At 45.0% G+C, this 12,878-nt stretch overlaps 1 protein-coding gene across 7 annotated transcripts in view; it reads right to left on the bottom strand.

Moving 5' to 3' along the window:
• MAGI1 (membrane associated guanylate kinase, WW and PDZ domain containing 1) overlaps positions 1 to 12,878 on the bottom strand; it is a 226,192-nt gene that overhangs the window by 33,236 nt on the left and 180,078 nt on the right. For all 7 annotated transcript variants that reach the window (XM_019504803.1, XM_019504805.1, XM_019504804.1 and 4 more), the window contains exons 12-13: positions 11,749 to 11,780; positions 4,128 to 4,344 (exon numbers count right to left, since the gene is read on the bottom strand). In XM_019504803.1, coding sequence (XP_019360348.1) covers positions 4,128 to 4,344; positions 11,749 to 11,780 — 249 coding nt within the window. The remainder of the gene's footprint in view (positions 1 to 4,127; positions 4,345 to 11,748; positions 11,781 to 12,878) is intronic.

Below are 12,878 nucleotides of genomic sequence, written 5' to 3'. Positions count from 1 at the left end.
GGTCTTTTTTTTTTTTTTTTTTTTTTTCCAACTCAGTGCTAACGTCTCCCCTCTGATACACATATAGAACTCTAATTAGCAGTAATGAGCTATGCATAAAGAGGAGACCACACTGCTAAAACTTAGCACAATCAAATGGCAAATTATCATCAGCACCAAATGATCTAGTTTCAGGAGTCGCTCAGCTGAAAGCTATATATTCCCTCCTCTCTTCTGCAAAGGCTTGATTCAGCCAAGTGCGGTGCACTTGAGCCCAGCTTAAGCTTTAAGCATTTAAGTAATCCCACTGGCTTCAAAGCTTGAAGTTGAAATTGGCTGGATTGAGGCCAGGGTCCTCCGCACCTTGCAGGACTGATCCCTGGATCACATGCTGCCACACTTATTAATTCACACTGGATGCATGAAGCTGCTATTATTTTGCTGCTTGTGCGGCAAGGCCAGGGCACAGAAAGTATTTCTTTGGAGAACACGGGCTGCTCGGACTGGTTTTGAGCTACGAATCCTGATTCAATGTTTTATACCCAGGAAAGGCATTTACTTGTATAGCTCTCATTGGCAAAGGAGGCAAGTGCCTCATGATCTCACAAGACGTGTGATCGATATAAATATAAAATATATGGTTTGGCTGGAAGGTGGGCGATGGACATGTCATTTGGAACCAAGTATTGCCTTTCAAGGATATGCTTCAGCTAGCCAAAGGGCGCTCAGCAAAGGAAAAAAAGATTATATTTCCACACCATACGACCACACGGCTGCCTCTATCCATGTTTCAAATAGTGGAAAATGCAATGACTGAAATTTACTCCCAATTAGAAGAGCTGCTCAGGTGTTTAGTATCCTTCAAGGTGATTTTGTTCCCATCCTCAAGAAGATGGCACTGTGATACTACGTGAAATCTCTGCATATTATTGCTGGAATAAAACTCTTGCCCAAACTGGGACATGGTCCAAGGATCAATCTTTCCTTTGTATCCACTGCATTCAAAAGGTGCATCAAGACATCTCTGCACGCTTTATAGTCAAAGATAAAAGGAGCCAAAATCCAGCCATAAGTTGCTAGTGGATTAACTCCTTCATTAAGACCTCACCTTACTTGATTTCTTCATAAAATCAACATACATTTATAGTTTCATAGATGTTAGATACTTTGATGTTTTTTTTAAATCCACTTCATGGACTACTTATTGCAAATCTACTCCACGCAAAGGTTTCGTCTTGCTCTTGATGCTTGGATTGCATCTGCACTTTGCAATAAGAAGGAGGAATAAGTTGTGCGATTGCACTCTAGTAAGTTGTGCACTACTATGTTTTAGAACAATAGTTTCCATAAGAAACCCAGTGCTAGGCTTGCAACTCCACTTCCACATTAAATCCAGCTATGATAAATGAGTAAATATCCACTCGTTAAGTGTCACATCTCCACTTGGGACCTGTGGTTTTAGAGGGTTGCTTATAGCTTACTGAAAAAGGACTTATTTCCAAGCCCAGGAAGGGGTGTGATGGGAAAAGGGGTACCATGTCACTCCACAGACAAGGGATGCTTTTCAGCCTCAAGCGATGGCATCTCTGCACCACTAACTGTTGAAGTACCAGTAAATATTATGTTATGAGTGTACTGTAACTGAGGCCAAAATGTTAAGCACAGCATGAATAAAATGGCTTAGCATGGGGTACCTACCTGGCACCCAAGCTCTCCCATTTACTTCTGTCATGTTATGGACTGCCACCACCCAGGGCCCCGGGGGAGAAGAGCAGGATTGAGTCCAAAATCTTTTGTCAACTCAACTATCAAAGTTTTCCTGGGTCTGGCCCTCCGTGCAAATGAGGTGCCTTCCAGGTTACACCTTTTCTATCTTGGTTTTCCTTTCACAATGAAACTCAGCAAAGCCAAGCCGTAAGGAAGCAGATGGAAGAGGCAGGATGGTCATGTTTCATTGCCCGATTTGAAGCCAACTCAGAGAACCACAAGTTTGAAACAGGCCTGGGCTCAGCAAAGGTAAATCCTTGATCTTTCCACCAGCGCATACCTAAGGAGAGCTGCCAAGAAGTCCAGGTGAAACTTTCCCCTGAAAAGTTGTGTCAAAGGGGGGGAAAAGGGATGAGCAAGCGGGAGTCAGAAGGCAGAATTCCCACCCTTGCCAGGGGGAGATGAGGACTGCAGACAGAGAAGAAGGCAGGCCCATGCTTAACGTGGAGGCATGATGGTGGCTGCGTCTACACGTATGGTGGACTCGGCTGCGTCTGCACATGCGGTAGACTGCGCAGCTGCTACCGTGCAGTCATCTAGTACTTTAGCAAGCCCTAAATGCAAGTACTAAGCAACTGTGCAGCAACTGGCGTTACCATGCAGCACTGTCGTTGCACGGTTTCTTCCTGGTGCTAACGCACAGTAGTGTATCACATCACAGTTAGTGCCTGGCACTGCTGCTGGGCAGCAGCAACGAGCTACGATGCAGGAGCTCGTCGCGATTTCGCTGTAGCATCTCATGTAGATGCACTGATAGAGGGGGGAAAGGAGGGAAGGTGAAAGAGGAAAACACAGCAGCAAGAAGCTGGGGTTTAGAGACAGGGCTTAGAGATGGAGAACTGGGGACGAGGAAGAATTGCAGAGCTGGAAGGGGGGAAGAGGGCCAGTCAGCCCACAGATTTCCACTGAGAAATCCAGACAGGAGTTAATGCTGCTGAGCTAACACTAATGACTAATTAGCATGAGCTAAACAGTTAATTAGAAATGTGCTCAATAGCTGCAGGGGGTCCAAGACAATGACAGCATGGTTTCTACACAGCCAGGCTGCAGGGAGGCATGGGGCAGAGGGGATTCGGTTCCCACAAGGCTTCTGGGGGAAGTGGCCCTGGCCACGGACTACATGGCCCTCATCCCCTCCTGATGGGATGAGAGGACCGTCCACATCCCCCATTTCTCCACCGGAGGGGCCAATAAGGCTGAAAAAGGAACTGGGCCTGCATGGCCAGAACAAGTACGTCTGGAAGGGAAAAGAGAGCCACACAGAAACTGCATTGCTGAGACACTGGATCCGGAGAGACGCATCTTCAGCCAGGAAGCCTCTGACTCATGAGTTATTATTTTTCTCCACGCCATAAGATTTAAAAGTGATTCAACTGGTTGGAAGGAAAAAAAAAATCAAAAAGAAAAAAAAAAATCATGCCTCTGCTGTCCATTCTGGGGTAATGTGGATTTTATATCGGTTGCACAAACCTCTGGTTAATGTGTTATGAAGCTCTTCATCATTTCCACAGCTAAAAACGGTCTCTCTAACATGTTCCTTTAGCAATAAGAGTTTCAAGCTCCCTTGCCCCTAATTAAAATAGCCATTGTTTCTGAAAGCATACTTCTATTTTCAACTCTTGCTCCGAGAAGCTTTTAGAGGTTCTTCTGCCTTAGACAGTGTAATTAGAGAGATGCAAGCATGTTCATTTTGTTTACAGAGGAAGATCTGATTGAAACCAATTTTAAACTCTTGGAGCGGAGTCAAAGCCCTGCTGAACTATTAGCCAAGTGCATGTATTAATTATTAACAGAGAGCCGCTTACTGTACGTGCTTGATTTCTCTATTGTTACAGTAGTACATGCCGGTAAAGGCCAAAAGACTCAGCAGCATTTTTCCTCCCAAGAGTGAGACGGAAAAAGCCTCTGATCGGTATTTTGGCAAACTAAATTTCTCTCTCGTTTCCTGCCACTTCCATGTAGGGCAAAGCAAATTCTTATCCTACTAGAAGAAATTTGAGTTGGACACCTAACTCTTCTCTCTTGCTTTTGAAAAAAAATATCTCCCTAATGCCCATTTTAAAGATGCATTCAAAAAGAGTAAAAAGGAAGGACCTTAATATTTGAAATATATTACTGTTCCTTGCACAAACCTATAGTCTAAGCCCATTTTCTGAAAGCCGCCCGAGCTCATTCTTCACCCAAGACAAAACCTGACCCTTTGTTAATGTCTATCAGACATAATTCGCTGATCCTCTCTGCTTCCTCCACACATATGAGTTTAGTCCTCTATTTTCCACACGCACAAAATAAAAAAATTAGTAAATTCATTTCCTAACGGAGAAAAATCAGACTGGCTGCCAGCACCGTAGTCTTAGCAACCACACCTGTTCAATACTCACGTCGGCTTTCATACATGCTCCTGGACTGGGCCCAAATTTTGAATGGATCTGGCTTTTTCTGCCCAGAGTTGTCCGGTTGATCTGCAGCCGGTGCTTCAGTGGCGGGGTAGTCGGGAAGCACCTGAGTGCTGTGAATGGGGGACGCGGTGTGTCCGCTGCGGTGGCTAGAGACGCTATGCTGAGAACTGTTTTGGCTGTCTTTCCTTTCAAGTGGTTGCTGCAAGTAAAAGCAAGCAGAGAAAGAAGGAACAGACGGTTATTGGTCTCCAAGTGGGTGTTTTCCATCATTCCCCCCCCCACACTCTTCCGTTTCTGCATGCACATAAATAAATAAAGAAAGAAAGAAAGAAATGTCACACATGGGCTGCCACCAGTTGCTGCTAAGTGCGGATAAATTCCCCAATGACAGATTTTGATGGACAGACTGGCAGAAGGAGATATATAAAATGGAAAGCGCTTAATCATAGAAAACATGCTGCCCTCCAAGTCTTGGCATAAAACAAATTTAAAATTGCATTATAAGTAACTAGGTTCAATTGAATTTTTCCCCCCCTTCTGTGTTCAGCCGCAAAAACTTGTAATCAGGTAATATGAAGCATCTAATTTTAATCCACAAAGATGAGCTGGAAAACATGCACTTAAGCTGCTCCCTGGTTTAAAGACTGCAGCCTTTCGCAGGTCCATAGTTTGGTATGTTCACCGTTCTTTCCAATGCCCAGGTTGCATCAAGTGGGTTAGGAAGAAGCTTCAAACGTAACATCTGCATTTCCTTGAACTCTGATGACAGTCAAACTGGGTCCTCAATGTGTGTGGAATGAGCAATTTGATTTCCTCGTTAATTAAATACTTTAAGAACAAAAAATGTGTGTGTCTACCTAAATCCAACGCAGGCAAAGTTCTTTGGGTAAATCTGATATCTTTTATTAGACCAACTAATAATAGTTGCAAAAATTCTTCTTTGCAAGCTTTTGGGTACAAACACCCTTCTTCAGGCCGAGGAAGCTACAACCAACGCTACTGAAATCCAAAGCTCATACAAACCCACTGCTATCAGACTGAGTTTTTCAAGACCAACCTAAATTACTGTATTTCCCGTCTCAACAATATTCCATTTATTTTTTTAGCTTTGCCTGTGTTTTGGCTTAGGCTGAGAGGCGTGGCGATTCTGGCAGCATAAATTACTTTGACATTCGAGACTTGTACTGAAGTGGATGACCCATCGCTGGCACCTCTTTAAATGATATCTCCATTGACTTGAATATGAAATTAATTTTGTACTTTAAAGTCATTTTGAGCAGAGCATACCTGCTGAGACTGCTCAGCCACCAGTTTTCAAAGACAAATATCTGAACCCGTTTCAAACATTTTCGGTTTTCTAAGTGGCAATAGAAGCTCATTCACATGCAGACCTCCCTGTGCACAAAATTCCAGTTTATGAACAAAGCAGTTTTAAGGCAGACTTCTGCTGAAAAGCATCTGAGCTGTGAATAATCAGAGTTTTATTACTAACGGAAAAAAAAAGGTATTTTATCTTTTTTTTTTTGAGGGAATGTAAGGGAAGGGCAAATAACTAAAAGACAATAAATAGGATTCTGTGAACACCAGGTTTGAAGCCCATCTTGTTGGAAGTAACTTGCTTATAGAAACTTGATAGCAGAACCTGGAAAACTTCACCAAAGATTTGAACAGACCCAACAAAAAGGCCATCATGGACAACCTCCTTGTTAAGAGGCACCTTTATGTAGCTTATTATATGAAATAATTAATAACTACCATTCAAAGCTGGAGTCCCATTCTGCCCAGGGGATGTAAATGGAACTGTGTGTGTATTCCAAACAAAAAATAATCTCGTTAAGTTGAGGTCATCAATGCAAGTAAATACAAATTATTTAAATGTGAAAGACCTGTCCAGACCAAAGCAGTTTTTTTTTTTTTTTTTTCAAACTTTGGCAAACTTGGAAATTCTAAATGTAGAAAAAAAAGCAATGAAAAGTAAGGACATTTCCATTCAGGTCACTCAAGGAATTGCATACTTGCCCATGTATCCAGAGCCAGACATGGGTGAACCGGGCAGTTGCCTGGGGCCCAAACAGAAAGGGGGCCCGAAAATGGTAATTTTTTTCCCCATTGTTCAAATATTATTATCCTTATCTCTGGCAAAGAGGGTCCCGGTAATAAAAGTTTGCCTGGCGCTGCCAGGAATCTAGGTACGGTACCGCACATATCCTCATCCACGGCTTAATCAAAAAGTTTGGAGACAAACCTTTCTCTACCAATACACATATCTGCTACATTTGTAGGGCTCAGAAGTGAAAAGGGATCTACCTGACCTACACTGTTTTTGTGTAGGTACTTGAGATTTTTATATGGCCATGGAGTTTTCATCAAGAAACATGAAACACTTTTGCAAGCGCCTTCTACTTTCTTTCGGTCTTCCCATGTCTTCGACAAAAAGCGAGCACACGGGAATCAAATCACACTGCCGTCTGGAGCAAATGGACAACCTCATAGTCCTTTATGTGCTTTTGTAGTGCCTCACCCTTAAGTGGCAGTTAGTATCCTGTTTACCCTGAACAAATGGCTTCCCTGAGATAAGTCATGGATATCTGACATCTATGCTGGCTTACTTCACACTGGTGTAACTTTGCCCCTGATTTTCCCCCATCATAATTCTACACTGGTTTTGAGTGAGCTACGACGATATAGGGCCATGAACTGCGCATCTACTTCTTTGTTACCTTGGAATAAATGAAAAGTTTGTTCAGGCCCAAAGACATGCAAAACCCAACCCAAGGAGCTCCAGGTTTCCTCGCCTAAACAATCAAGAGGGAGTAAGCCTGCAAAACCTCCCAAAGCCTTTATCAGAATCACCTTCCCCAAAATATATTCCTCTTCCCACAAGCTCTTCTGTCAACCAGCTTTCCCTTTTTTTGCAATGCAAAAGCTGCAGACAAACTACCCTACAGTTTTTGTTTGGGCCACTGATCATGGGAAAGATAAAAGCCCCCTTTCCCAGGGTAGTGACCAAAGAGCAGGGAGTAGGGAGGGTAGGTTTCCTGTGGGGTTTATACAGCTGTCTACATCCTTCCCCTATGCCATACCCTTTCAAATCTCAATAGCTATATTTTCCATGAAGCTCAGGAAGAAGCCAGCCTTCCATGTGCTTACAATGCCAATCCAAATCTAGTCGCTTGGGAAAGCTAACGGGATTACACCGTGCACTGCACCATCCCCGTTCCTCTCCCAAAGCTGTGAGAGGATTACAGGAGGCAAAAGAAAAACAATACAAAAGAGTCTGCAGATTTTACATGGTGGGGAAAGAAAGGAAAAAAAAAAAGGAAGGGGAGATATCTGAGTAGAGAGTGGTGCAGTGCTGGAAGGTACCAGTGTCAACCCTCAGTAACAGATCTGTGGAAAGCCTATACACAGGAGCAATTAAAAGCTGCTTTGTGTAGTGGTAGCCGAACGAGCAGAAGCCATTGCCCAAGGCAGTAGCAAGGCTGGGACAGAAGCTCAAGGCCTGAGCTGTCAGGGGACTAATGTGTGCTTCCAGGTGTCAAAGGCAGGAAGCAAGGACAAAGCTACTAGACAGGGAGAGGAGTGATGATGAGGATGACCCTGGGGGAGACCCGGACAGGACTTTCTGGAAAAGGAAGCTCAGAAATTGTGATCGTGGGCACGGCCCGCTGATTCTGCTCCTAGTGCTTTGGAAAAAAGGCCTTTGTGTCCCCCTTCGGGCATAAAAAGGGATGCATCATGGACACACTTTGGCCAGATAATCAATTCCTCATCCTGACAAAAATAACTCAGCATAGATCCTGACACCAGCTAAATGCACACGAGCCGAAGGGCAAAACTGTAAGTTGAATGCATTGTAGCTTGGCTGAGCTCTCCTGAAAATGCTTCTCTTTAGATATCTAAACAAGGGTGTGGAAGAGAGGAGGGGAACGGAGGAGGAGGCAGCATTAGCTCTTCTCAAAATCCTTAGCTCTTATGTTTGCATGGCATATCTTGGTGGCTGGAGGGAATTGAGGCCTGCAGTGGATCTGGCCATGATTATGAAGGGTGAGCAGAACGAACTTCAATGGCTTCAGGAGAACTCATCTACTTTTCATCAAACCGCCCCCCCTGAAAAATGTAAATGTTCACCCCAAACTGTAGAAAATGGAAAGATTTTAAATTTTTGGTCGAGGTTTTTCACTTTTGGCTCTCCCTCAGACAATCAGACACAGCCACAAAAAGCAGGCATGCTCTGTGAACTTGTCCATCTAATAAAAACAATCCACATTTCCTCTGGGGATGATGGGAGGGGGAGGTTTTTTTTCCTGAAAATTTCTAGCCAGCTCCACGCACGAGAACTTAAAAATCTGATCGTGGGACATTTTACAAATTGGGCCCTGCGCCCCAACCTGAAAAACTCTACGAAGCAAATGAGCAGAGAAGAATACCTTGAACTGCGGTCATAGCACATCAACTGATAGTTATGAAATAACAATGGAAGACGTAAAATCTTCTAAATACCCTCTCAGAAATGCAGTTATTTCTTTGCCCTGTGTCTGCACATACATTATTCTCTTTAGAACAGACAACACATGCAGCACCATTGTGGTGCTACCACCAAACCTCCCGAGGGCCTAACATTTCTTCTCCAGGCCTGCCTCTGGAGGCAAAAGCCCACAGTGACACAGATGTGGCCTGATGGGAGTAGGTTAGTGGATCAAAACCAGCTAAAAACCAGGGCATGTTTAAGAAATGGACCACAGGCTGAGGACAGGAATGCACTGGTGCTTCATTAGGATGGAGGAAAGGAAGAGGATGGGCAACAAATTGGGTGGAGGAGCTGGAGAAATCACTGAAGTTGCTTGAGTTCACTCTTTAAGGCCATTCAGAAAAGGCAAGCTGGGGCTAGGGTCAGTCTACTAACCTAAGAACTGACTGTGGGATGCTGCTTTAGTAGCTGCTCATTTATTAATCAAGAAGTAAATATTTTGTCAGGGCTTCGTAGAGAAGAGCGAGGGCAAGAGAAGGACAACAGCTACACTAGACCCATGTCGGGGATCTTACAGGTGCAGCCAGCCTGCCTCGAGGAGTACTGAGGGAAGTGGGGCGTTAGTGCCACGAGGATGCGATATCTGCACCATTCAGGGAGCTCCTTAGCAATCCCACCCCACCTGGGAACAGGTTGCAGAGACTGGAGTGCGAAGCTTAGAGCTGATGCAACTGTGTCTTGAAACCCGTTCTTTCTAAGCTTCTTAACACGGTTAAACATGAAACCTCCATTTATTACACTATGCAAAGGAAGCAGCTATAAATATTGGATTGATAATGTTATTGTGTTTATTCTTTTGCTTAAGACTAAATGATGGATTGTATGTTGCAAGTTGATCATTTTGTTCTTTTACCTTTGCACAACAGGATCCTTAAATCTTGCAGACTACAATAAGCTGCCTTGATATACTGTTTTAAGCTGCGAGTGCAAAGCACTTCCTATACCTAAACAGCGGGGGAAAACAGTGTTTTTAGCAGTTTCTTCCTTTTTGTGGGAAAAAGCTCACTTTTTTTTTTCCTTTTTTGGGGAGTGGGAGATAAGTGAGGGGTGAGGAGATCAGCAGATAAGCTAAGCAGATAAACCAGGCTTAGGGTCCTCCCTAGACAATCTCCCACCCTATTGCCCAGCCCCTGTGCAAGGAAGGAAGCATTGTACTGGAAAATGAGGGCTGGAGGGGACCTCAGGGAGGTCACATCTAGTCCAACCCCCTGCTCAAAGCAGGACCATCCACAATCTATCAAGCTATAAATTAGATTTCGAAATTCACAAAGTTACTGAGGGGCCCCAAGTCCAAAAAAGTTGAGAACCACAGGTGAATGGCTTTGGTGAAAAATGCTGAAGGGCAGGAGAGGAAGCAGCCTTCCAGGAGCACGATGTCCAAAGAACTGGGCTGCTTTCAATGAGCAAAGCAGCTTCTGCAAACAACCTCCAGGAAAAACCAACTGCACCTGAGGCTGGTGGATTCACTGAAGGCTCCAGGACAACACCTGTTTGCAAACAGTCTCGCTCTTCATCCAGGGAGGATAATCTCTAAGTGGATTGAGATGCTGCACAGATTTAAATGCTGCTGAAGAGACACCATTCACTAGACAGGTGTTTAATACAGCCACTCATTAATAAAGGAGATTTTGCTTGATCTGATCCTGCGAGGGGGCCCAGTTTTAAAACTCAAAGTTCATTTCCCAGAGCTGGTTTAAATAACAAGGGTTACACTATCTTAAATCAAATCCAGAGAAACCTTCTTTGATGGGGGAAAGGAAACACACAGCTGGGGGGTGGGGGTAGGAAAAAAAAAAAAATTTGCTGGGCTCGTACATATTTTACACACTTGTTTCTATTTTACCAAGGGCTGAATTAATCTTTGACTATGACACAGAAGTAAATGCATACGGCCTGACATTTCTGTGATCGGAGTGTGAGCACAAACTGCTCTTCTCCCTCTCAACATTAATGCAAGCTGACAATGCTATAGGCCTGAAGTCATGTGACTTTAATCAGCGCTCCCCTGAGCCGCGGGAATCGCATTAATTATTTCAGGGCTATCTTTTAGGAGGAACAGGGAACTCATATTAAAAGCAGGAGATTGCTGCTCATTTCCGTATTAAACCTCTCACCTGGCTGCACGGCTACGGGCTGCTGCTGCCGGCACCCACGGTGGACCGTTGGGGAAGTTTCACTCGGCAAAGCTGTGCAGGAATCAGCCCCTTTCAAATCCACCTTGCTAACCTCTCATTCCCTATAAAATAAGCGCCCCCTTTTCCTGGCTCAAAAGAGCATATTCAGCTCTTAACGCTGGAGGAGGAGCGGGGCTTTCAGCACACTTTAGAGGAGAGCCTCCAAGCCATTATCTAACATGTCAACCAGGTAACAGCTGTACGTGGAAACCAGATGAGAAAGGACAGGAAATCATTGCTTTCTCTTTCGCGTTGAAAAGGATCTCGCGCTGAGAGCGAAATGCTGCGAAAGGCGAGCCAAGGAACAAAGGGTGCCCCCCACACAGCAAGCCAGATGTTCCCAGTCTCACGGCAGCTCACGGCATGCCCGTGAACCTGGAGACGCACCTTGCACATGCCTGGCCTCCCCCCCATTTCACCCCCCGTAAACTGCCCTGCTTTTGTAGTTGGTAAATAATTCATCTCCTGGTGCATGAGAAGACACTGAGTTCATGCCAAAGGTTGGAGTCCCCGGACACCTCCGATGGGAACTGCTCTCTGGAAAGAAGGTGGAGCCTCCCATCTTGCAAAGAAAGGAAACAATGACATTTGAGGAGGGGGCAACTTAAACTGCCGAGCGGCTCATCCGTCGGGGACGAGGATCTGTGCATCTCCAGCTGTATTTGCAGGCAAGCTCCCTTCCTGCACGGCTTTCCTCTTTCATCTCACCATGCAGCGCACACCCTGCACGGTGGGCATTGTGGCCACAGCCAGACAACTTAAAACAATCCACACCAAAATAATAATAACGAGACGGGGGGGGGGAAAAAAAAAAAAAAGCCCGACGCACAAGCAAGCCCCTTGCCTTACGACGGAGACAAACAGAAGGAAGTCACACACACGTAGAAAGAGTGCTTACCGACTTTGGGCTCTTCTTTGGGACTGGCAGTCCTGAAAAATGGCAACAAGGGAAAAAAAAGAAACGTTAGCATACAAATATTACCTTCCTTCAAGGAAAAAAAAGAAAATCCCTAGGTGTATCATCCGAACGTAGCCATCTGCAGAGTTATGTCAGATTTCGCTCTGGCATTGGAGTTACCAGTCTGTTCATATCGAATCAAAGCAGAGAGAGGGAGAGGGAGAGGGAGAGGCAGCGAGTGCGGGAGAGCGCGAGGGGGAGAGATCTATCTGCATTAGCTATGCTGACTTGTGCTGCAGCAGCCTGGAGGCTGGGGAAAGAAATTCACAGACCTCAGCGGCCTGGGAAATTGAACACTTGGACAGAATCTCAAATGCTCCCCTGGATTAAGAGAGACTTAGCTTACAATTAAGCCAAGGATATTTCCTTTTGACGCGATCGGCTTGTCAACGTTATCGCACCAATCAGAATGGCAGAAAAGAAACAGGTTGATTTCTCACCCTTGGCCCCCCCCCCAAAAGTGCCTCCCTAGAAATAGATTTGAAACGGCAAATTTTCTATCAGCTTTGGAGGAGCAGCTCCAGCTGGCCCCACCAAGTGAAACAAAAGCCCAAACAGGATAATCCTTATCCCTAAAAAAAGATCATTTACAAATATAGATGTTATCGACAAAACACAAGTTTGGTTTTTTTCGAGTTCCCACCCCCTCCCCCACCGTAATGATAGGCAAATAGAGACATTAGCTGTCAGCTGTGACCTCCAATTGCTGCAGCTTGAAAACAGAAGGCTACTGATTTCTTACGTGGAGGGGCGGGGGGTGGGATTGTTTGGTAGCTGGGGAGGATGGCAACACGGGGGGGGGGGGTTATACGACAAACATGCAAATGAAGAAACAACTGAAAGGGCGCAGGAGAAGGATCTCCAAGGATGAGCCAGGGATGAGGTCAGAGATGTGGGAGACCTTAAGTGGGCTCCCACAATAGGTAGCACAATGCCCAGTAATAATGATGTGCCTCCTTGTGGGAATTGACCTACAGCTCAGAAGAGGCTGTTTCCTTGAGCAGACGGAAAAGACAAAAGCGTTTTCAATAATGGGGGGGGGGGGGGGGGGGGGGGAAAGAGAAAAAAAA

Source organism: Gavialis gangeticus, unplaced genomic scaffold (assembly GCF_001723915.1).
Source record: "Gavialis gangeticus isolate Ggan-Ray unplaced genomic scaffold, GavGan_comp1, whole genome shotgun sequence".
NCBI classification, from domain to species: Eukaryota; Metazoa; Chordata; order Crocodylia; family Gavialidae; genus Gavialis; species Gavialis gangeticus.
The sequence above is the reverse complement of the archived record's forward strand: the minus strand, read 5'-3'. Positions and strand labels throughout refer to the sequence as shown.